The 25,281-nt window shown below is 36.1% G+C and overlaps 3 protein-coding genes across 4 annotated transcripts in view; 2 read left to right on the top strand and 1 right to left on the bottom strand.

Annotated features, from left to right (window-relative positions):
• Positions 1-7,203, bottom strand: part of LOC311070716 (transmembrane protein 263-B) — a 34,051-nt gene extending 26,848 nt beyond the window's left edge. The window contains exons 1-2 of the mRNA XM_084094735.1: positions 7,050-7,203; positions 6,227-6,314 (exon numbers count right to left, since the gene is read on the bottom strand). Coding sequence (XP_083950861.1) covers positions 6,227-6,314; positions 7,050-7,055 — 94 coding nt within the window. The 5' untranslated portion in view covers positions 7,056-7,203. The remainder of the gene's footprint in view (positions 1-6,226; positions 6,315-7,049) is intronic.
• On the top strand, positions 6,805-15,998 carry guca1g (guanylate cyclase activator 1g). Of its 2 annotated transcripts, XM_084094734.1 has the most exons (5): positions 6,805-6,991; positions 9,124-9,346; positions 9,523-9,672; positions 9,750-9,840; positions 12,087-12,908. In XM_084094734.1, the coding sequence occupies exons 2-5, from the start codon at positions 9,146-9,148 to the stop codon at positions 12,206-12,208; spliced, it is 564 nt and encodes a 187-aa protein (XP_083950860.1). In that variant the 5' UTR covers positions 6,805-6,991; positions 9,124-9,145; the 3' UTR covers positions 12,209-12,908. The 2 variants fall into 2 exon arrangements, with proteins under 2 accessions (XP_083950860.1, XP_083950859.1); XM_084094733.1 differs by lacking the exon at positions 6,805-6,991 and having other exon boundaries at positions 9,042-9,346; positions 12,087-15,998.
• A 2,568-nt stretch (positions 15,999-18,566) lies between these two features.
• acte1 (actin, epsilon 1) lies at positions 18,567-25,046 on the top strand. Its single transcript, XM_084095356.1, has 9 exons — positions 18,567-18,673; positions 19,870-20,012; positions 20,300-20,428; positions 21,684-21,794; positions 21,884-21,968; positions 22,044-22,205; positions 22,511-22,702; positions 24,371-24,552; positions 24,737-25,046. The coding sequence occupies exons 2-9, from the start codon at positions 19,884-19,886 to the stop codon at positions 24,878-24,880; spliced, it is 1,134 nt and encodes a 377-aa protein (XP_083951482.1). The 5' UTR covers positions 18,567-18,673; positions 19,870-19,883; the 3' UTR covers positions 24,881-25,046.
• Positions 25,047-25,281: the final 235 nt, after the last annotated feature.

Below are 25,281 nucleotides of genomic sequence, written 5' to 3'. Positions count from 1 at the left end.
TACAAAATTTATTTTACATTTCGACTACATATATGACCCACTTTCAATAAAAAACAATGTTCCTATGGGTGGAATGTCCCTTTAATGCGACAGACGTCAAAACTGCAGCGCGTGCTTATAATAAACAGAGCACTAAAGTTATGTTTATAGTTATTGCTCTTGGTGTGAACACCAAGTTCACAGGTTTATTTCCCTGAAATCTGACTGTGATGCTATCAAAACTTTGCCCAACATGGTAACGTTGACTCAACCAATGGCGAGAGTTTGGGGGTGGGGTTACCTGTTGGCCAACCGGGAAGAAAACCTTACTGAAATGTCATTACATTGAATTTCCATTTGGTGATGCTATTGGCACCACTCACTCTAGCTTTCAGCCTATGATGGATAGCAGGTGCTCTTACATAAATGGGCGATAGAATAAAAGTTATTCAATAGAATCTGTTTTAACAATAACTAGACACATTATAAAATCTACACCCAATTACCAAGAATTCAATTTATCCTCAAAGCTAGGCTGTAATTCTTTTGTGCCACACCATCTGATAATTCTTAAGTAATCCATCTACACCACACTATTTTTAATTAAACACATTGCTTAAAATGAAAAACAAGTCGTAAGAGCGAACACGAAACCACAGGCTTCTTTCTGCACTCGAACCGATCCATCATCCCGTTCAGGGCTCTTTGATCAGCGCATATGTTGATCTGTGTTTTCGGCTACGGGGACCTAATGAAAACGGCGAGGCAGAACCGCAGGTGGACGATGCACCGCGAGCCTCGTGCGGCTGACGGTCCATCCATCATCCTTTTACACAACATCAGATTGAGCCCCTCATGCGCACTGGATCTGTCAGGATGATGGAACAGCAGCGCGGCTCCAAGCAAACAGGACAGAAGTGCACAAACTCAATAAAACATCATTTTTAGCCATTATTAACTTGATTCTGTCTTGTCGACGTAAATGCTAGATTGATCTCGTAGGTAAATGCGCACCTTGAGCTGTAATTGCACAGGGTGGTTTGAAAGATTGCTGGTGTGTGGTTGAGAGTTTACAGCTGATTTGAGGAGCTTAGCATTAAGGCTACGTGTGGCTACACACAGAAGCAAAATACAGGTTGTCGGTTCTGTTTGGAGTGCTAAATACTGGTGTGTTCATAGACAGTTTGGTGACAACTGTGTTCTATATCCAATTTTTGACTGCAAGCTTGGCTGATTTGTGCTGTACGAATTGAACTTCAGTCAACTAGTTGTCAGTCACGTCTGTGAAATAAAAGCACAGACTTCGCACATTATTCTTTTCTGCCTAATCCCAAACATAAGGTCTATTCAAACACACATTTCTTGCCAGAGACAACAACAAAATGTGCTGCTAAATTAATATATGTACTTTTGTTCTTTGTTTTAAATGGCCTTCTTATTTGTCTGATCTGTTAAACTTGAATAAGCCAGTCAGATGTTTGCGATCCACAGATAATAATACTCTGTCCCATGCATTCAAGATCAAGACTGAAGTTGAGAGGTGACCGTCTTTGTAGATCTGTATCCTCTGTATAGGAGTTTATATATATATATATATATATATATATATATATATATATATAATTAATCTCAACAAGGTAATGGAAATTATTATAATTGTGAGAGAAAACAAAACAAGACTGAATGGGACCAAACTGTAATGCCTCTGAGGATGAAATACAAATTAAATCCTTAAAAGATGCAATTCACAGTGTTTAGGGACATCCACTAGTTACTGGTTGCTATGGTTACAGGTATTACAAGACAATTTGAGACTCACAATAAAATCACTAATAAACACAGTTGTCAATCCTCAACAGTGACTTTGTGAACCTAACCAATCATATGCTAAAAACAGGCTATGAAAGTCATGGTAGTAATGTAATTACTCTGTCAAAAATGTCATTTAGCTGGTATTTTACGCATATGGGTAAACGACAGAACCAATGACATATATTGATGTCTACATGAATGCTTCATCAAGTATGTGCTTCAGATATACAGTAGTAACAGAAGCTCAAATTAGCAGACAGACCGAATCTCTGGCATTGTATTTCTCAGGTTTACGTCAGTTCCAGCCTGTTCGCTCAGAAAATAAAGTGCAATCACACCGGTAGGGCTTGACAATCTAACCTTAATTGAATTTCGCAGCCGCTTGCTCGCACTAAAACATACAAAGGACACAATTGTGAAACAACTACGTTCGTCACTCGTAATTTGCTCAAAACTACCATCGTGCCTTTCATTCTGTCCTCACGTGACATTTACAGACGAGGTAACAGTACAAGCTTGAGAAGAAAAATCAGGTGCAAATGTTGCATCAACAGAAGAAACAGTCTGTGAACTGTACACTGTCTGCAGCAGCGTGAGCGAACGCCTCAGGGAGGAGAGCTCCATTTTGCCTGTATTTTTCCACATGAATATTAGCATGAGGGCTAGCCTGTCTGGTTCCGCTCCAAATCCTCTGTGACTATGTCTGACCTCAGACGACCATACGCCCTGAAGGGGTTCATTCTGTGTGTCTACAACATCAGGGGCACTTCAGGAAATAAAACTTACTGGCTTGATACAACACCTGGTTCAAGCAGGCTTTATCTGCTTCCATAAAACATAAATATATCGCAATGTTTCGAGCAAGACCGAGACAATTCATTCAGAGTTATGGAAAATGAATAAGCGTGACCAGGAGTCATATACGTCATGAGTATCGGTTCACTTTTGCGATTATACCAACAATTTAATCTGCTCGGAGGGGTATCCGCTTGTAATGCCAAAAAACACATCATAATACGTGTAAATAAACACTTGTTTAGGGTATCGGCTAAAAGTATGCTAAGCTAATATGCTGAGCAGTTAGCTTGCAAAAAAATAAGCTACCTAAAACACACACATAAAAAAAAAAAAGGGGTTAGGGACTTTATTTAAGGGGTTACCAGAGGAGTTTTGAGATCTATAGTCAAAATAGACTCGACCCTTCGCCAGCGATACATTTTTCTATGACCCTCCAAAATGATTGTGAAAAAAGGCATGACCCTCCCTGATAATTTATTGATTACTTCTGTACTGGCTTGCGCTTGGCAAATATGTTCAGATAGCCATTGTTTTTTTACAACCATGACAAACGACTTAACCTCTGCTTTCTCATCTCACACATCACACTCCACTCTTATGGTGGCCATTTCAGTAGATTTACTCACTAACATTGTTGTGGAAACACACAAAAAATTGGAAACTAAAATATGGTACTAGTATCATGCTACAGCGCACATTCTATCTATTATGCCCCCGATTAACCGATTAAAAAAATCATATATATATATACAGTGCTATGCATAAGTTTAGACACCCATGCTAAAGTTGACTAAAAAGAGGAATAAAAAATCATCTTTTGGAAATTGAACTTAATGCCTTAATTAAAAAAATTAGGAAAAATCCAACCTTTAAGGACACCAATTTTCTTTGTGAATGAATAATGTATCGTAAATAAATAAATGTTCTTCCTTAAAATACAGGGTGCATAAGTCTGGACACCCCTATGTTAAATTCCCATAGAGGCAGGCAGATTTTTATTTTTAAAGGCCAGTTACTTCATGGATCCAGGATACTATGCATCCTGATAAAGTTCCCTTGGCCTTTGGAATTAAAATAGCCCCACATCATCACATGGCCTTCACCATACCTAGAGATTGGCATGGTTTTATTTCAGTTAGCCTAATAGCTGGTTTGATTTGCATTGAGAGATGATCTTATGGAAAGTACTCCATGCCAATCTCTAGGTATATATATATCTATATATATATATATGATTAATCGAGGACATAATCGATAGATTGATTATCAAAATAGCATATACAAATATACGCTAATAATCATTATTTGCAAACCTATATTGAAGCGGTACTTTGATGTCGTAAACCGATCGCTCTGCGCAGCACCGCTTCAAGTCAAACACACCTATTCTTAATTTCTTAGTAGTCACTGAAGGTTCTTGCCAACTGAATCACTTTGTGGTCCTAGACGGACTCGATTGAGTGAATGGACTGAATTGTTCATAACACGGGTTCACATGATTAAAGTGGGTGCAGTCCCCTTTCACACCAACCAACTCCGCCGACAAACGGATTCCAGTCTGCGCCCTGACAGAACGCTGTATTCTGGGCTTTGAAACCCTAAGCAGATCTTTGTGAAGTCACTGAGATACTGAACTAGGATCATTCTGCTTGTACTTCAATCCCTTCTGCTATTTACTCAGTTATATTAAGCCTGGTTCAAACAATTCCCCTCACACAAGTCCTAAATGCACTTGTGTACTCAAGCTCAAAACTCATTTCTTATAAACGCCAGTTATCGTGATGGCCAATTTCACTAAAATAGACAGTTTGATTTACCCAAAATAGCTCTGTATACGTCAAAATCAACACACACACTAAATCAGAACAAACAGCTCAATATGCACAACCCATATCTGAGAGAATTCTAGAATCCATGCAAGTTCTCAGCAAACAAAGATGGAGAAAATCTCAGCGAAATTATAAACTATTTCAGGATCCGCACCGAGGCAGCAGCACAAAAAGCCAGAGGGCAGGCATTTGCTGTTACGCAATCACCTGTGATGCACTGGTGGGCAGCAGGCACAGAGGATCCCAAAGCAATTTATAGCAACATAATGCTGCCATTTAAACTAAAGAGATTGTTTCTGGCAAAGCAACAGCATCAGAGCCTTCACCCCGAATAGACTTTTCATAAAGAGACAAGACAAGAGAGCTTTGTTTCTTTGTGCCGTCCCTGGACGTAAAGATCAAATAGCACAGAGAACAAAGGGAGGACATTGATCACGGTGTGGGCACAAAAGCCCAATTTAACTTAAACATGTTCAATCACTGCAAGATCTTTAGCTCTTAATGAAAGGCATTAATAGTGTACGTGCCTGTTATTAACTACAGATGCAGCCCTGTGTGTATCAGAGGGCACTGCAGGGCTTTCTGGGAAGCGCTTTGGAAAGATGAATGGACTCGGGAATTAAGTTTACTTAAACCTTTGTACAATTTGACACTCCAAACAGCATTTTTTTCATTGCTGAAATCTTCCTGTGTTATGTTGATCAGTGTGGCCCTCTGCAGATCACTATACTTTACTACAACATTACAAAGGTAACAGATGGCTGGATATGCTTCGACAAAAATGAACCAGATTTCCCTGAGGATTAAAAAGAGATCAGTTGACTTAACTTAAAAAACTTAATGCGTAATTGAACAAATTTAGTCATGTGGAATTGTCAAGTTCCAGTCTTAAGTTTATTACTTAAAAGAAATAAGGAAACCTGTTGCCTTAAAATGATTAAGTTAAGCCAACTGATCACTTTTTACAGTGTATGTGTTTTTAATCTAAATTCTCTATTCTAAAATATCTCTATTTTACTAAGTTTCCCAAAAACAAATACAAACTACCGTTCAAAACTTTGGGTCAGTAAATGGTTTTTGTAATTGATACATTTATTCAGCAAGAATGCATTAAATTGATCAAGTGACAGTATAGGACTTTTACTTTGTTACACAAGATTTCTATTTCGAATGTTTGTTTTTCTCAACAAAAATATTAAGTAGCACAAATACAAAGTTCTGTCATGAAACCTCTAGATGGCAGCTTTGCATCACAGGAATAAATTACATTTTAAAATATATTAAAATAGAAAACATATTTTACAATATTGCTGTTTTTACTGGATTGTGATCAAATAAATTGGTGGGCATAAGAAATTTCTTTCAAAAACACTGTATACCATTAATAAACTTTTGAACGGTATTGTATATAACATTTTTTTAGTTGTTCTTTATTGTAAATACATTTGATTTCCTTTAGAAATTGTAAAATAAAGAATGTATTTTTAGATATTTGTAACACCACAAAGCGAAAATGAACCAGCGGAGTCAAAAAGGTGACTAAAATGATCAAAAAAAGGGAAGAAGACCTACAATATACATAATGGAAATACATTTTCCATTATACATTCATGTGAACATTCATTGCCATTTCAGCACTAAATGCTAAATAAATAATATACAATAATTTTTTTCTTTTTTTACTAAAACCTTGTTTGTTGGTTAAAAAAAAGTTTCTGGACATGTTGCACACATAGAAATTAATTTAATTACATATATGGATTTATATTTAAGAGCAAAATATTATGAAATAATCATGCTGAACTCACCCTCAGGTGGTTCTTCACGCAGGTAAGGTGGAAGTTCTTCATTATTAGGGTCAGCAGGTGCTTCCTCGATCACCTCAGTCTCTGCACCCTTGAATTAACAAGATTATACAGTTCATACTGTTAATACAGAAATACAAACACGACAATGTAAACAACAACACAATCATTCATGTTATGCAGTACATTTTCATGTTCCCATCATGTATATATAAAAATCAAGATCCAATGCAAATTCTACAATTATAATTCCATGTGAACTTTGTTAAATTGAGGCAAGTTGTTAAATAAGGAAAAAATATACTATACACTATACACATTGATATAAATACTTCCTTAAATTATAAAGTATATTTATATCTGAAAGATTATAGAGTGCAAAAGGTACTGCATGACATGAATGACCCAATTACAACAACAATTATCATTATCATCATCGTCGTCATCATCATCATCATCATCATCTCTTCCCTGACAACCCTTTTACACCCTCTTATACAGCTAAAATCATAAACTTTATGGTTGCAAAAATAAATAAAAGTGATACTGCATAGCTCATACAGTGGTTTTTGCATTATCATGCTGATGAAATATTAGACCCTTTTTAGGAATCGACTCATTGTCAGCTGCCCCGTTTATCTATTATCAGAGCAAGATAACACAACATTTATCCGACTAAAGCGCATTTAATGGCAAAGTAACAAAAAAGCCCGTATGCAAATACTTCTGATTTTAAAAATTCAACAGTTTGTGCTCGTGCAGAATCAGGTAAGAACAGGTTTGGCTTTAATACTGTCACGCAAAACAAACAAAATCCTCCACTCACCTTCATAACTAAGGCTATTAATACAGTTTTAGAAAGGACGTCTCTGCACTTCAATATTGATGGAGACGCACAAGACTATGGAAATGGAAATAGCGCTTAATACGAAATAAATACAGCGTTTGCTATGTTTTTCAATGCAAGCGGAAGTGACGTTGGGGATGTTTACGGAATTCGGGGGTGCAGTTCAGCTGCTGGTCGATAGGGGGCAGCAGCGCGTTGATTATACTCACTGACTGAAGAGCTGCGGTTACTATGCTATTTTGACTGAATATACCACAGTAAATGTTTGATTAGGGACTAAAACAAACATTTTTATGTCTGATTTTACTCTCATAGTTAAACCACAAGTGAATGATATAGCCTAAGTGTGTCATATTTGACTTTTTTGGGGCCTTTTCAGTTTGAATGATTACAAAACAGCAAAAACAGAGTAGAAACAGTGTTTAACTTTAACAGTGTTTAACTCGTTTTTATAGATTAAGGCTTCCTTTTTGCGGTTTTGTCAAATGTATCCAGGCCATAACCACCATACAGTATATGCTATAGTTAGCATAGTATAGCACATTTGTTCAGACCCAAATTAGTCCATGCCGCATATTAGCAACACTAATTTATTTATGTTAGCCTAACGTTACATAAAATGATAAGAACGTGTGGGATTGTGGTGATTCAAAGCGGAGGATTACGCTGCCAGTAATGACAGGTGAGAAAAGGTGAGAAACCTTCCACTCTCAGTCATGACAAACATCTCTTACATGCTGCTCAATAATATATCACCTCATCAAAAAGAAGATGAGAGGTGATACGGGGCTGGATTTGGGTTTTATTGACCGGAGGTGAAATTGATGTGATTCTCCATCTAGGCCAAACAGTGTTCATAAATATTGTGGAAAGAGGGCATTAATGGACTTGACCTGTTTAGCAAAAACTAAATTATAATGTTACTCTTACCATATGGCGTATGATAATATAATACCAGTCTTTCAAAAAATAAACAAACAAATAAATAATCAATATAATTTCAAGAGCAACAAATACTCCAAATATGTATTTATTTTAAATTCACTTTGACACATCATTTTTCTTTCCAAGTATGCATATTCTTTGTAGGTCATGCATTATTAATCCTAATAATTCATTCATGATGTCAACAGTAAAGTCCTTTTCCAGTTTTAATGCAATTTTTTGCAAGGCAATGTAAAAAACACAAATGTCTTCCCTCTCGTCTGAATGCAGCTATGAACTGAGAAACTCAGCTTAACCTGTTAAAGGCTGTATTTATAGACCGCTGTAATTAAAAGGTCCTGTTAGGACAGTGGATTCAGAAAGTGGAAAGGTAAGAATGGTGAGAATGGTTTAGCCCTTTAAACCCCCCAGTGAAACCATATGTTTTACAGAAAGGCAATCAAGAAGAGTGAGGTCATAGGTCAGGGTTTAACTTTATATTAGTCACGCAAGGCGTTTTGTGACACTGGTGTAATTGAGTATAATGACCCTCCTATTTAATCAGCCATGACTTCATGAAAAATCAATCATTTAAGAGAATTTATTAATCATTTAGAAAGACTCAGACGAGAGGCTGAGAGGCTTGATTTATTTTTTACTTCTTTTGTGCTGCCAACTACACAGAAGTACATAAAAGTTTCAGTGCTGTGAATGGGTATAGATGGATGCAAGCCACAAAGGATGTAGAAACAAATAATGTAATGCAACAAGAATTAGAATTAAATATATTTAGAGAAAATAATTAGAAATCTAATATATCGAGTCAGTTCTAAATTCCTTAAAGTAATATATATATACATATATATATATATATATATACATATATATATTAGTTTAAGGCATTTAGAACTGACTCGACATATTAGATTTCTCATATATTAGATGGTGAACTCTCATCCTAAGGATTCTGCACGTCAGATCAAAGGGCAAATGAGATTTACTCCTTCCAAAAATACCAGTACGTTTATAGTAAGACAACACGTTTCCAGTTGTAAGTGGATTATGTCAGTTTAGCGGTGAGGAGAATGCAGCGCGGCACTTTTGCTTCAGTTATCGTGGCTATTTTCAGATGATCAACATTTTGGACAAAGATGGGTCAAATTCAAAGTGATGATGATGAAGAAGAATTGGAGCTATCAGATATCCAGCCTCTTTACACCAGATTCATGAGAGAGTGCCCAAGTGGAGCCCTGCATCTTCATGAGTTCCGCAAGATCTTCGGAGTTCAGAGCACATCGGAAGATGAGGCTTTGTACATGGAAACGCTCTTCAAATCATTTGACACAAACAAGGTAAGCGCAAGAGTTTAAAAGTTCAAGTATTTTTTACATAATTTATAACTTTTAAGTGCACATTTACTTAAAAAAATTGAATAGTGATTGCAAAGCAGCAATTTCTATGCATAAGCTGTGATTATGTGCATATGTGATCAGCTCATCAGCCGAGAATCATTTGTGTCCATTTGCAGGATGATGTTATAGACTTTATGGAATTTGTAGCAGCTGTCCACCTGGTTCTGAGAGGAAACCTAGAGGACAGATTGAAATGGTCTTTTAAAGTCTATGACAGAGATGATAATGGAAAGTTGGACAAACAAGAGGTCAGACGTATTATAAAGGTGAGAGTGGTCTTGATTCTCACCATTGTCATCTTTGTATTACCTTGCCTAAAAAGTGTCTCGCTTTTTCCTTCTAGATCATTTGTCAACTTAAGAAAAACAACATCAACATGACACTCAATGAAATTTGTGACAGGATATTCGAAATTTTGGATGTAAACAAAGATGGTAAGTGGATTTTTTCCTTCCTCAAGTAATATATTTAAATACCCCCTGTGGTTAAAATCAAGTCTTTAAATGTTGGTAATATGACTATGGTGTTTTAATATGCTTTAAAGAAATGCTTTAAAGAGTTCACCCAAAAATAAAAATGTTGTCATCACTCTACCAGTCTTTTTTTCCAGTCATCACCCTCAAGTTGTTCCAAACCTGTATTAGTTTCTTTCTTCTGTTGATGGACCCCGTTGACTTCCATATTAGGAAAATAAATACTATGGAAGTCAATGGGGTCCATCAACTGTTTGGTTACCAACATTCTTCAAAATATCTTCTTTTAAGTTCAACAGAAGAAAGAAATTCATACAGATTTGGAACAACATGAGGGTGAATAAATGATGACAGAATTTTCATTTTTGGGTGAACTATCCCTTTAAGACAAACCATGTGCAAATTCATGTCAACACCATTGCTAGTAATTTCTCCTTAAAACTGCAGTGAACCAAAGAACACAGTTTGAAACCGCCTGTTTCCTACCGTCCGTCACAAACATGTAACCAATCCCGTCAACTCCTCTGATTTTCTATAATCATATTAATTACCATTATGTGTACGACGTTGTAGAGAGTGATACATAAAGCACATTACCATTGGCTTTAATACTTTAATACATTGACATGTAGGCGACCCTGTATAATTCGTACTTCTTCTTCTGAATCAGTTTCTGGTTCAAACATATATGGCTGGATTAAACCAATATTCCTACTTGCCATTGTGTAGCGTTTACTACAGTTGATCCAGTGGATCAGGTAGTCCGAGCTGTTGTGAGTGAGTGGAGGCGGGGCTAATTTGCATATTCTTATGTCCATGTATAGTGTAGAGTTCCATAGAGTTCCATTCAAGCTATGTTAAGGAGCAAATAAAATATTTACTCAGGAAAAAACTTCAAAATCAAAGATGATTTGACTGCAGGGGGACTTTAAAGACCAAAAATGTACTTTCTTGTGGTAAACAGATGAACATGTTGCCAAAAGTATGTAAACATTCAAACAGCACAACTTGTTCAGCATTCTATTTCAAGCCATTCATTTACGCAAAGAAAATATTTTCCTTATATATGAAAGATCAGTATATTACATTATTTAATGTATATTGAAAATATACTAAGGAAAATATATATTGAGATATATATATATATGAAGAGTTCGGATGCAAAAGCCTCTAAGTGCCATCTGAAATTTTCTTCTAGAATGATCATTTTTATCAAGCTTATATATTTAAGTTCAGTAATTTCACTTAAATAGCAATGAAAATGACCTATTAATTGTCATTTAAGTGAAATTACTGAACTTAAATATACGAGCTTGATAAAAATGATCATTCTAGAAGATAATTTCAGATGGCACTTAGAGGCTTTTGCATCTGAACTCTTCATATATATATGTGTGTGTGTATATGTGTGTGTGTGTATATATATATACACACACACATATACAATCTAATTCGCCCACCATGATTTTAACAAGACATCCAATTGTCCAAATATCCAACATTTTTAATATTTGTTTACACTAAATCCATATTTTCATATATCAAATGTGTAACTGTGCAAACAATAAAGTGAGATAAAATATAAAATAAAATTGTTTATATATATATATATATATATATATATATATGAATCCATACATGGTCAATGCATATATTGCAGTATATTGAAAAATATAAGCACTAGTTTCACAAGTGGAAATGTGTTATGCAATACATATCACATAATTTTTATTTTGTAAGGGTAGGGATTCACTTTTCTGGGAAGGCTTTCCACTAGATGTTGTAACATGTCTGTCAGAATTTGCTTCCATTCAAGAGCATCAGTGAAGTCAGGGACTAATGTTGGGTGTTGGGGTCTGGCTCACTGTCAGCGTTCCAGTTCATCCCAGTTTATATCACAGAATACACCCAATAGGCCTACATCATTTGAGTTGTGGTGGAAATGATATTTGTTGCTTGAGGAAAATGTCTGAAATCTCCTGTGATAATTTCTATTTGGACACTGATGCAACTTGACAAATTAAACTCATGAGTGTGTGAAAATTATGTTTACTTTCTAAAAATCCACAGGAGCACATAGATGAATAAACAGCCTTATATAATGTGTAGGCTTAGACTGTTGCTAAAATAAGCCTGTCAGTGGACGGGGAGAGAGGGAGCAGATGATGCAAGAATTAATTAAAAACAGTCTTCCTCTTCATCCACAGGTCAAATATCCCTATCAGAGTTCATGGAAGGGGCACAAAAAGATGCCTGGATTATGGACCTCCTAAAACTGGACACTAATGCACGTGTTTGGTTCAGGGAAAACTGGGGGAAAGATTCATGAGTTTTCAATCTAAGGTCAAGGCCCATGGGCCAAAACCTGCTTGCCCTTTTACAGTCTTTCAAAGGTTGGGGTCTGCAAATGGGAGAGACCTGGTTTAGAGGTCAGAAAATATTTGCCTTCTGTCACAAGCGAATACGTGCCTCATTGATCACATTGATGTTCAACCAGTCTGCATGTGTAAAAGCGGGTTCCGTCACATTTTCAGAGTGTGGTGATGATTCTGGTATTCTTATGGAGGATGGATTTAATTACCCAAAAATGTGTTTAAGGAGCATGAATCGTGTGTTCATAGATGAACAATCATTTTAGGGTTCAGTTCAGGGACTGGGATGATCATAGCTGAAGCTTCCTTTTGTGTTCAGTGACACATTTCTGTGTTGATTTTTTTTTTTTTTTTGGAAAACACACACACACACACATTTACCAGGGTTGCCAATCATTTTGACCATAACTGTACAGTGTATAAAGATTTAGCAAATGAGTGTTACCTGATTGTTTGATACTTTGAACAATGAGTGCTTTTACATGCAGGATCATACACCGATTACAGCTTGTATTGTCATGTAAATGCCTCAAAGTCTTCTTTTATCAGGTACATGTAACAAACTGCTTATTCAGTGTGCAAATGTCATGCGTATTTTGAGGAGCATAACCTTGCAATATTGATCATTTTGGGCTGGACTGTTTGAGTAAAAGATGGAACAAAATGCTTGAATGCCTAAAGCTTATTATTCATGACTGTTGAAGTTGTGGAAGAATCTACAGTATATGCTCCAATAAGAGCTGTATTCAAATGAATTCTGTAGGAAACCCAGCATGGAGCCAGAAGAGCATTTATCATTCATGTCTGCATGAGTTCACATATGCCGAGTTTACAGGACATGTGACACACAGGACATGCATGCATGTGCATGCATCTTTTATACGCATAAATAAACATTGTTTTTCTATGATTTATCGACCTGAATTGGAAGACAGATTTACGCCAGCATGGTGCCTCCCAGTATGCGATGTGTTCACACATGGTGCTTAGCAATGAACTATTCTTAACAGTGACATAATTCAAGCCATGTCATTTTTTTTACCCTTAAGCCTAAATGAAGCTCATGCTCTGACTGAACCACAATTAACCCCTATAAATCATCTAGATATGGTGTGTGTGTGTGTGTGAGAGAGAGGGGGGGATTTAATATTTATTGCTAGAAAAATTACAAATGTTTTGTATAGAATTTCAGGCCCTATTTTGTATTCAGGGAAAGTGTAATTTCAAATTGTTCAGATAGTTTTCTATTAAACTAATCATCAATATAATAAACCCATTAAACTAATTATGCTGCATATTACTTTAAGTTACTCATTTACAAGTTCAAAGGTGATTTGTTGCCACTTCTAATAGAAATCAAGTCACTGAATTGTTGAACTTTTGACTTGTGAATGATTTTGCAGTTCTGCATATCACTACAAAATAACTCTAGCTTGTTGCATCTCATTTTCTGTAACTGGGGTTCGGTATTCCTGAAGGATTAAAGCGATTTTAATCTAATTTCAGAAGCATTTCTGTTGCATCGCAGAGCTTAAAACAGATCTATTTTAGCATATCTTTTTAACAGCCTTCTGAAGCAGTTCCTGGCAGTTTATTTAAAATTCATGTGGCTTCCTGGCCCACCATAACAAGCACATTAAAATTCTCTCTGACATACTGTAGTTCTCCCAGTCACAAGGAAGATATTAAATACTTTGCAGAGACATGGTCAGAGTATTATAATGACACTGTTAATATTCAACAAAACAGGAAACGATTGTAATCTATCTAGATCTATCTATCTTTCTATCTATCTATACATACATACATACCCACCCTTTTCCCTTCCGAACTACCTTAATTATTTGTGGTGCTGGAAACATTCCTCAGAGATTTTGGTCCATGTTGACATGATAGCATCACGCAGTTGCTGCAGATTTATCGTCTGCACATCCATGATGCGAATCTCCCGCATGCCAACGGTGCTCTATTGGATTGAGATCTGATGACTGTAGAGGCCATTAGAGTTTAGTTAACTCATTGTCATGTTCAAGAAACCAGTTTGAGATGATTTGAGTGGCGTTATCCTGCTGGAAGTAGCTATAGGTCTACTGTGGTCATAAAGAGACATGGTCAGCAACAATACTCAGGTAGACTGGTGTTTAAACGATGCTCAATTGGTACAAAAGGGCCCAAAGTGTGCCAAGAAAATATCAAACACACCATTACACCACCAGCAGCCTGAAGCGTTTATAGAAGGCAGGATGGATCCATGATTTCATGTTGTCTGACCCTACCATCTGATTGTCGCAGCAGAAATCGAGACTCATCAGACCAGGCAATGACTTCCAATCTTCTATTGTCCAATTTTGGTGAGCCCATGTGAAATGTATCCTCAGTTTTCTGTTCTTATCTGACACCGGTGTGTCTTCTGCTGCTGTTCATCTGCTTCAAGGTTTGACGTATTGTGCGTTCAGAGATGCTCTTCTGCAAACTTTGGTTATAACGAGTGGTTATTTGAGTTACTGTTGCCTTTCTATCAGCTCAAACCAGTCTAGCCATTCTCCTCTGTGGGATCAACAAGGCATTTTCACCCATGGAACTGCCGCTCACTGGATATTTTCTCTTTTTCAGACCATTCTCTGTAAACCCTAGAGATGGTTGTGCATGAAAAGACCAGCCCTTCTTGCACCAACTATGCCACGTTCAAAGTCACTTAAAGAGACCAAGACTGGTTGCCCACTGAAGCTTAACATGGTTGAGCCTGGTCAGTACCAGGATGGAAGACTTCCTGGGAAAACCATGTTGCTGCTGGAAAAGGTGTTAGTGAGGCCAGTTGGGGGGAGCTCACCCTAATTCCCTAGTGCAGTGATGGGGACACTGTACTTTAACAGCACCTTCATCAATTAGGGTTAGTATAGCATGTTAATGTTACAAACTGTGCTCCATTTTGTGTGATCAAAAGAAATGTATTTTCCCCCAAAATTTACTCCATAGTCTTGCTGTATGTTAACAATTGCATAACTGAGCAACCTTTAAACAATAAAATATTCTTCATTGTGCAACTCATTCTGAACTCCATTGCACCATTGAGAACGGATGCATCTATGTTTAGTGAGGAGGCATTTCAGCTATGAGACAAAGGCAGTGGCAGCAGAAGAGAGGACTGGTCACATGATCCAACAGCAACAGAAGCTCTTAAATGTGGAACCATAAAATGATGTTTATTCACTAGAGAAACCCTGGCTCTTGTGTGAGTAAACACAGGTGTGTGGCTTTACCGTGGGGTCAAATCTTCAGAAGTTAGACATGACAAAACCTTTTGGCGGAGCCATGTGTGTGTGCATGTGTGAAGTACTGTATGTGTAAAGTCTGTGTTGCTAGGAAGGCTGAATCTCTAATCCGATGAAACGGCCATGTGACAGCTCTAAAGTAAAGTGTCAGTCATTTGGGAACACAGCAGTTTTCTCAATAGCAGTTCTTTTTTATCGTTGAATATTGCATGCAATCCTGCAGTGAGTGTCTTTATTTAACTTGCTGTTGGCATATTTGCACATTTGTTTGGGTACAAACACATGTACCAACATTCTTGCTGTCCACTGTTGTCCCTTTAGGGCCATTTGGACTTAGAGAAACAGCATACCGTCAAAGTATATTTATACAGTGACTATGTTTAGAATAGCAATACTCGTAATATTTCTGCTGTAAAATAAAATGTACATGTATTGTGGACAATATGCAAATATATATAAAATAGAATATCTGTGACTCTTGATTTTTGTCTATTATTTATTTAGTTTTATTTATTAATTTGTTCAGTCATTCATTATTTAGCTTAACTCAATTTGTTCTAACTGGCAAATGTTCAGATGTTCTGTTTTTTAATTCCAAAATAACTGGACACCATTAAACATGATAAACGTGATTTTTTTTTATAAATTAATACAATTTTTATTGAATAATACTAATTATTGGTTTAATAATTTATTGGTGCATAATGTGTAGTTTTGCATTCTGTTTTTTTTTTTTAAATAGCAGGCAGTACACAGTATATACTGCTCTATAATCATAAGCTCCAGTCAGCATGTAAATGTATATTTCAGGTTATAATTTGAGCTTTATTGACAGCATCTGCAGTGTGTAAAACAAACAGAAAATGCTTTTACAGTGTACATACAATGGAAGTCTGAGGCAAACGATGTATGTTTCTGCTTTTTCACTGGCATTCCATTGATGATATAAATACTCAACTATTTAACCTTGAATATTCCTTTAAAATAATAGTATAAGAGAAAATAGTATCAGTGATAACAACATGAGCAAATATGTGTGTGGTTCAGGGAAACCCTATGTTATGGCGACAAAATTTGGCAATATTGAAATGTTTTGATCCCCGTGAGGAAAGCAGCTTATAAATGTGTGTGTGTGTGTGTGTGTGTGCGCGCATGTATGTGCGAGTGGCTGTTTTACCATCTACAGTCAATGCTGGTGAGTCTGTCAGTGTGTCACTAGTAGAATGTAAGGCCAGGTGGCAGGCTGTCGCTACTGTGCGTTACTGGGTGGCCTCCAACTGACACGTGGCCAAACTTCAGGCCTCTGGAGAGTCAAACGAGAGAGACTGGGATTATCTCAGTGTGAGCTAAAGAATGCAAATGGCCGGCTGCCTTTGAAAATGTAAACTTTGGCTAACATTTGACCTTAAGACGTAATACAAGTGATCCAATGATTGTGTTATTGTTATGACCTCAAATAAAAGCCATTTTGGCATGAGAAATATATTTACTAGTGGTATAGGCTCATTTACTGGGTTCAGGCCCTGTCAGACCCATACATATATGAAGAGTTCAGATGCAAAAGCCTCTAAGTGCCATCTGAAATTTTCTTCTTGAATGATCATTTTTATCAAGCTCGTATATTTAAGTTCAGTAATTTCACTTAAATAGCAATGAAAATGACCTATTAATTGTCATTTATGTGAAATTACTGAACTTAAATATACGAGCTTGATAAAAATGATCATTATAGAAGAAAATTTCAGATGGCACTTAGAGGCTTTTGCATCTGAACTCTTCATATATATATATATATATATATATATATATATATATATATACACGTGTATTGACATAAATATTATATATATTGGTATGCAATATTTTATATATTATATAATGTATATAATGTATATAATGTGGACATACTGAACATAAAGCACAATGTATCATTTTCAAAAAAATATTTGATAACAGGGTTGAAGGTTGACAAAAATAATGAGAAAGTGGAATAAAAACCATTTGCTTTTCTTTCCACCAATTGAAGTCAATTGTTGAGTGTTTTAACCCAGTAGTGTTTTTTTTTTTTTTTTTTTTTGTATAGTAGCCTATTATATATTTATTCAAAATTTTTGACAATATTTATTCATATTCATAATTTGATTTAGCTTTTACTTCTAAAATTGTAGTTTTAGTTATCACTTGGTTACGCTATAAAATCTGCTAAATATATTATATTTAGCTGATTTTATGTAATATATTGTTAGTCATTAAAAAAAGTTCATAATTAAAAGTATTTTTTTCCACAGTGAATTAAAGTTTAGAGTTTAAAGTTGGGACAGGCCATAATCACTATTTGATGTGTTTAAAACTAGTTATTTTTATGCTAGGTTAATTGAATGTTAATAGACAATAGTTGATCAAACATGTCTAAGACATAAAAAACGGGATTTGTGGAGTTAAAAAAATCAACATACCATGTGCCATTGTCAATAGCACAATACCGTTTTCTTGACACTATGCAATCAAGTCGCTTTTGTGTCCATGTAATTGTTAGACCTCCCACACAAACAACAGCCTTACAAACATCACAAAGTGTGGCACATTGACAGTTTCCTAGAGGCCATGACTTTCTTTTAGGAAGAGACACTGATAATCATTCCTCATTTGGTAGGCTTTGGTTCCCGGTGTAACGTCCACACCCATATGGGGCGACAATCCGCATTTCCTTTGAAGGCCAGCTAGAAGTTCCTCACAACTGACAGATAACAGACAACAGACAAATGGCCATTCGTCCATTATGACCAATGCATGGCGTCTTATTTATAACGGCCTCTGGGATGCCATTCTCTCCCAGTGAACTGGCAACCTCTCTTTCCAACAATAGTCCACGCTGTCCTCGAGAGCCATAAATTATCTTCTAATATTAAATGCAACTGTCTGTCGACAGTATCCATTGTGAGACCCAATCCAATACCCCATCTTCACATGGGACGGCCCACCTTTGAGTGATGTAGGTTTGTAATGTGTCCTAAAAAGGCCTGAGGTTCTGAAGCCCTGGTGACACGGCTTGTATAAATATGGGAGCAGGTGAACTGGACGCTCACTCTCTTATTTTCTACCGCTCTTGAGGGAGCAAGTTTTCCAGGCCTCTTGTGCAAGCTCTCCCGGGTGAGTGTACTACAATGGATTTTTATGTTAAATGGTTTGTTGGACTACAGCAGATAGTGTAGCGAAGCTTAGTTTTTGGATAGTTGTCTTAGTTCACCCAAAACTGAACATTCTAATCATCTACGGCACTCGCATTCATGTCGTTCCAAACCTGCATGACTTTGTGGAGCACAAAATAATATATTTTGAAGAATTGTTTTCATCCAAACTCTATTGCTAAGAAGTTTGGGGTCAGAAAGCTTTTTTTTATTCTTTTTTTAAAAGAAATTAATACTTTATCATAATAGCAATAGCAATAATTTAGCAAGGATGCATTATATTGGTCAACAGTGACAGTAAAAACATTTATAATGTTACATAAGATTTCTATTTCAAATGCATGCTGTTATTTTGCTGTTCATCAAAAAAAAAAACACTATGTTATCACTGTTTCCATGAAACTATTAAGCAGCACAACTGTTTTTAACATTGATAATAATAAGAAATGTTTCTTGAGCATCAAATCAGCATATTAGAATGATTTCTGAAGGATCACGTGACACTGGATTAATGATGCTGAAAATTCAGCTTTGCATCGCAGGAATAAATAAATCTTAAAATATATTAAAATAAAAAATGTTATTTTAAATTGTAATAATATTTCACAATATTAGTTTTTACTGTATTTTTTATCTAATAAATGCAGCCTTGGTGAACATAAGAGACTTTTGAACAGTAGTGTATATTGAAAGTCAGTGGCTTTCACTGAATGGCCCAAAAAGCACTTCAAAGATCTTCTTTTGTGTTCTGCATAAGAAATAAAGTCATACAGTATAATAATTAATACTTTAATGAATTATTTGGTACATACACAGTAGAGCAGTGAACATTTTGCATCTTTGTAACAACAGAAGCAGCACAATAAAAATATTACATGCATATAAAACTGTTTATGTTCTACTCAAGATATCAAATAATAATAAAATATCTATTATTTATAGCACATTGCGAGTCTGCCGAAGGGAGGGTAGGACTGAATAATACAAGTTGTCAGAAATCTCTTTTTAAGCACAGAAGATGAATCATTTACGTTTAGCTTCAAGTGCTACATAAATTCAACAAGCAAAGACAAGCATTTATTAGGCAAGAGAAAATCCTTCTGCTTTTTAACGGGCTTCATGTGTTTGCTCCCCGTGCCATTGGTGTTCAAACAACAGCTGTGTAAGCAAACATGTGTGACGAGGAAGAGACCACCGCTCTGGTGTGCGACAATGGCTCAGGTCTGGTGAAGGCCGGCTTTGCCGGTGACGACGCCCCCAGGGCCGTGTTTCCCTCCATTGTGGGCCGACCCCGCCATCAGGTGAGACCACCACGTTCACTGATGCCATCTGGGGCTTAGCCTTACTTTGATCCACTCAGTAAAGCACCTCTTAAGTCACAGTACTTAGACTTTGACCCTTGACCTGTAAAGACGACACTCCGCTAGCATCAGTCTTTATTTCTCATGTTAATCATCAAACATGCACTCTAGAAAAGGAATGCAAGTGCTTATTTGAATCAAACGTATTGACAATTTTTAAGTTGAGGCGAAAAGGTCACCCTGAATGTGTAGATTGTGACGGATTGTTTTATGGTCTCTTCCTTTAGGGTGTCATGGTCGGTATGGGTCAGAAAGACAGCTATGTAGGAGACGAGGCCCAGAGCAAGAGAGGCATCCTCACCCTTAAATACCCCATTGAGCATGGCATCATCACCAACTGGGACGACATGGAGAAGGTAGACCTTAGAATTATTCACTTTTAAGGAGTAAAAGTGCAGTAACGATAACGAAATTTCGGAAAAATTAATTTTCTATTGTCAATAGCATAGAGATGTAAGAAGCAAACAAAGCGGCTTTCTGTTGGTCACCACAGCAAATTAGTCAGACCTTCACGTGAAATTCCAGAAAAAGCTCAGTTTTATGCTTTATAAGTCTAAGTAAAGGTCCTGCAAGGCATTTTACAGATACGCTGTAAAAAAAAATGTCATGATTGTTTTTTGTCAAATCAACTTAAATAATTTATGTGGTTCAGATAACATAATATTTTGAGTTTCTGTTGATTAAACCAATCTCCTTCATTGTATTAACTCAATTTTTTACATTTTAAGGCATCCAGGTTACTTACTTTTTTAAGTTAAACCAACAATATTTTTTTTACAGTGTACAAATAGAATGTTTCGGATTTTTTCAATAATGAGTTTCCTAAAACCTTTAGATGCATTTATTTTTCTGTTCTATAAATGAATAAATCTATTGTCCCAAGGTATACATCTTTGTCATAATATTCATTAAAGACTCATTATTTTTAAAAAAATCTAAACGTTCTATTTGTTTACCTGTATATCTGTAAAATGCATTGCAGTACGTTCACTGAGAGCAGTGCCAGGAAGGATGACAAATAAAACAACAGCAATAACAGTAGTGTAGACAAACGTAGTGTAATTTTTGAAAGATGACAGAACAAGATGAAACAAAAAAGAACATGCCTATCAACAAATAGTCTTTCAAAAAAAAAATACAAAAATTGTATACTGTTCAGAGTTTTTACAAAACATGTTCAGAAAACATAACCAGTTTAAGTTACAGCAACGTGATTGAATTGAGTTGGTTGGACATAACTATTTTACATAGATTCTTCCTATGTCAGTTGTGTTGTCACAACACAGGGATTTTGCAGATTAAAAATAAACCTTTAATGTTAATAAAAACTAAGTTTGTTGTGTGGAACTGGAACCACTGAATTCAGTTATTTTAAAGTATCATTTTTTTAAGTGTACAGACTTATCTTAATAAGTATGCAATAACTGTAGACATAAACAAATGTATGGTACAAAGCAGTCGATTGCTTTTTGGCACAAATAGAACCTCATAGATTTTGTCCACAAAAGTCTGCTAAACAACAGTAAAAGTGACTGCATCTTAAAACCTTATAAACTGAAAATATGTTGTGTTTCTCCATATGTAATGAAAAATACAATACTACTGTCTTAGATCTGGCACCACACTTTCTACAATGAGCTCCGTGTGGCCCCTGAGGAACACCCCGTCCTCTTGACTGAGGCTCCTCTTAATCCTAAGGCCAACAGGGAGAAGATGACCCAGGCAAGCCCTTTTAAAGACTTTACAATCATGGCATTAATAGTATTATGTACATAATACTTGGTAATAATTGGTTTCTATCTGTATTTCAGATCATGTTTGAGACGTTCAACGTTCCGGCTATGTACGTGGCCATCCAGGCTGTGCTCTCCCTGTACGCCTCTGGCCGTACCACAGGTTAGCATTACATTGACTATAGTTGTTTTTAAACTGCATCTGTTTGGTTTTTCATGCTTTTTTTATTTGTTCCAGGTATTGTGCTGGACGCTGGTGATGGTGTGACCCACAATGTGCCCGTGTATGAGGGTTACGCACTTCCACATGCCATCATGAGACTGGATTTGGCCGGCAGAGACCTGACTGACTACCTGATGAAAATCCTGACTGAGAGAGGCTATTCGTTCGTCACCACTGGTAATTTAACTCTTTCTGCAGTTTTTACATACATTATAATTGATAGACGGTTAAATTTGAATTTATTCGTGTAATAGATAATAAACCGTATCTCAAATGTAAAATTTTGCTTATTTTATACGTATCGTAAGACTTCTTAATGTAGCCTACCGTTTACGCTGTAGTGATATCTTCATTAGCTAAACAGCACCACCTTATGGTCAACACTAGTAACTGCGAAAAGCGAACTGTAGCTACCAGCTGCTGTACTACTTTGTGTACTACCACTAAATGAATTTTAATACCTTTCTAACTCGCTATTACAGCCGAGAGGGAGATTGTTCGTGACATTAAGGAGAAGTTGTGCTACGTGGCTCTTGATTTTGAGAATGAGATGGCCACCGCCGCCTCCTCCTCCTCTCTGGAGAAGTCCTACGAGTTACCCGACGGCCAGGTCATCACCATTGGTAACGAGAGGTTCCGCTGTCCAGAAACCCTCTTCCAGCCATCTTTCATTGGTCAGTTTCTTATTAGTCCGTTTGAATAATTGCTTCCTTTTTGTACTTCTTGGTTCTGGGTTCTTCTTGGTTTTCTTTCCCTAGTCAAAAATACTATCGGAATGAATCCTTGAAACTTTAGGCTATAGGATATAATTTAAACAAAAATGTTTTAGTTTTTTTCCTAATATCTCTAACAGTCAAATAAAATAAAAAATAATAAAGAGTAACAATTTCACTTTTCCCAGTAGGAAATAGTAATTATTTTATTATTATTATTATTATTTTTAGACGATTCTTACTTCATTAAATTAGGATTAGATCTAAATGATAAAAATATAACATAATATTTAAAAATAAAAATAGTTTAACAAAGACTAACATTTTCACGGTTTCCATTAGAAAATAATTATTTTATTTTTAGATGATTCTTACACTGTAAAAAAATATATATGATCAATATCCTAAGTTGACAGCATATGTTTTTACATTGCTTTAACTCATCAAAATAAGTTAATCAATTTTCCATTTTTTTTAATGTAAGTTATACAAGATTAAACTAATTTTTTAAAGTCAGTTTAATGTAATTTAAGTTAAAACGACTTAAACATCCAAGTCGATTGTATTACAGATTTAATGCAGCAACTTGTTTACAGTGTATTTTATTTATTTAGGTTTAGATAAAATAAAATATTAATAATAAATACAAATATAACTATTTTAAAATAAAAATAGTTTAATTAAGCATTTTCAGCAGTTTCCAGTAGGAAATAATTATTTTTTAATTAAATTTTATTTTATTTTTTAGAGGATTCTTGTTTTATGTAGGATTTGATCTAAATTATAATGTTCATATAGTAATCCAATGGTTACTTTCCCATCAGCACGACTACATTTTCTCCTTGTTCATTATTTTTCTGGTCAGCCAAAAACGAATTAATTGGCATAATCATGTAGCTCTTGAGAAGACAGAAAATAGGGCTTCCATAGAATCATGTTCACATTCCTTTAGGATTTTAGACTAGGTTTCTTCTTAATGATAGACAAGCTTTGAATATCCCTACATTATGCCTTGTTTTTTAATCAATTATTCATTCAAGTTTCTAGCCATTCTAAAACGGGGCCTACAATGAACCACTAAGCCCACTCTCAAAATATATTCTCCCTTTTGAGCCATTGCCAAGCCTAGTTTCCCATTGATGAAAAATTCATGTTATTAATAATTCTCAATCATTTGCACATGCAGCACATCAGTCTATGTGCAGCAACACAGTTAAACCCACCTTCCACAGACACAGCAAAGCGGTCAAGATTCCCACAGGGAAAAATTCAAACAGCTGCATTTTGAAGCGATATCTCTTACATTACAGTGCACTTTTAAGAGAGGTGACACAGTGACGGATCACCTTTTGTCAGGAACTAATTAGGAGCGTTTCAGTATATGGCCAGAGGCTGACGGGCTATTTATGGTGTACAGGGTTCTTAGTCTTGACATTGTACATCAATCACTGTTTCCTTATCCAATAGAACTGATAGGACAGTGGCTCACCAGCAGTTCTTCCCTTAATGAAATCAGCGCTATTATGTAATCTGCACTTGAATTAGCATGCTATATGGAATCTACTTAATTGTAAGTATGTTTCATGTATAATCCATTCCCATTCATCATCTAAATGACATTGTCTGTAGGTATGGAGTCTGCTGGTATCCATGAGACCACTTACAACGGCATTATGAAGTGCGACATTGACATTCGTAAGGATCTGTACGCCAACAATGTACTGTCCGGTGGTACCACCATGTACCCTGGTATCGGTGACAGGATGCAGAAAGAGATCACAGCTTTGGCTCCCAGCACCATGAAGATCAAGGTACAGTTTAGGACTAGTTCATTTTGGACTAAAGGCCTGTTCACATCAAGAACAATAACTAGAACGATAACTATATTATTTATATCTGAGTGAAAATTGTTTCAATTTTTCAAAATGTGTTTCAAACTGTATTATGATTGTTATTATTTATAATGGCAATTAAATGTTCCATTGTCCACCACAGATGATTGCCCCTCCTGAGCGTAAATACTCCGTCTGGATCGGTGGCTCCATCCTGGCTTCCCTCTCCACCTTCCAGCAGATGTGGATCAGCAAAGACGAGTACGAGGAGGCCGGACCCTCCATTGTCCACAGGAAGTGCTTCTAAATCCCTCCTCTTCTCATTCTCCTCTGTCCTGGACTCTCCTTGTAGTCTTTGCACCGTGTCACGTCTTGTGTTTGTACTGCAGACGTTTGTTTCAAGTCCCCCTGTACAACAACTCAAGCCTACAGCCACAATAAATTGTTCAATAAATACATTTACATATTTTCAACACATCTCTCTTTGTATATAAAGCACTTTCTTACACTAAAACTGACAGTACGTTCTCCAGCTCTCAGGTTTGAGATCATTCCTCACCGAGGCCACCGGATGGCAGACTTGCTGCTGTGATATTACCCATGAAACACCCTTGAGAGCAGTGTAACTTGCCTAAGAATTTATGCAAAATAACTTACGTCAAACCTGCCTAAACCACATTATAATGTCATTTGATCGCCAATAGGCGT

Source organism: Abramis brama (assembly GCF_963993115.1).
Source record: "Abramis brama genome assembly, chromosome: 20".
Lineage (NCBI taxonomy): Eukaryota > Metazoa > Chordata > Actinopteri > Cypriniformes > Leuciscidae > Abramis > Abramis brama.
Note: the sequence above shows the minus strand (reverse complement) of the source record. Positions and strands in the feature narration are given on the sequence as shown.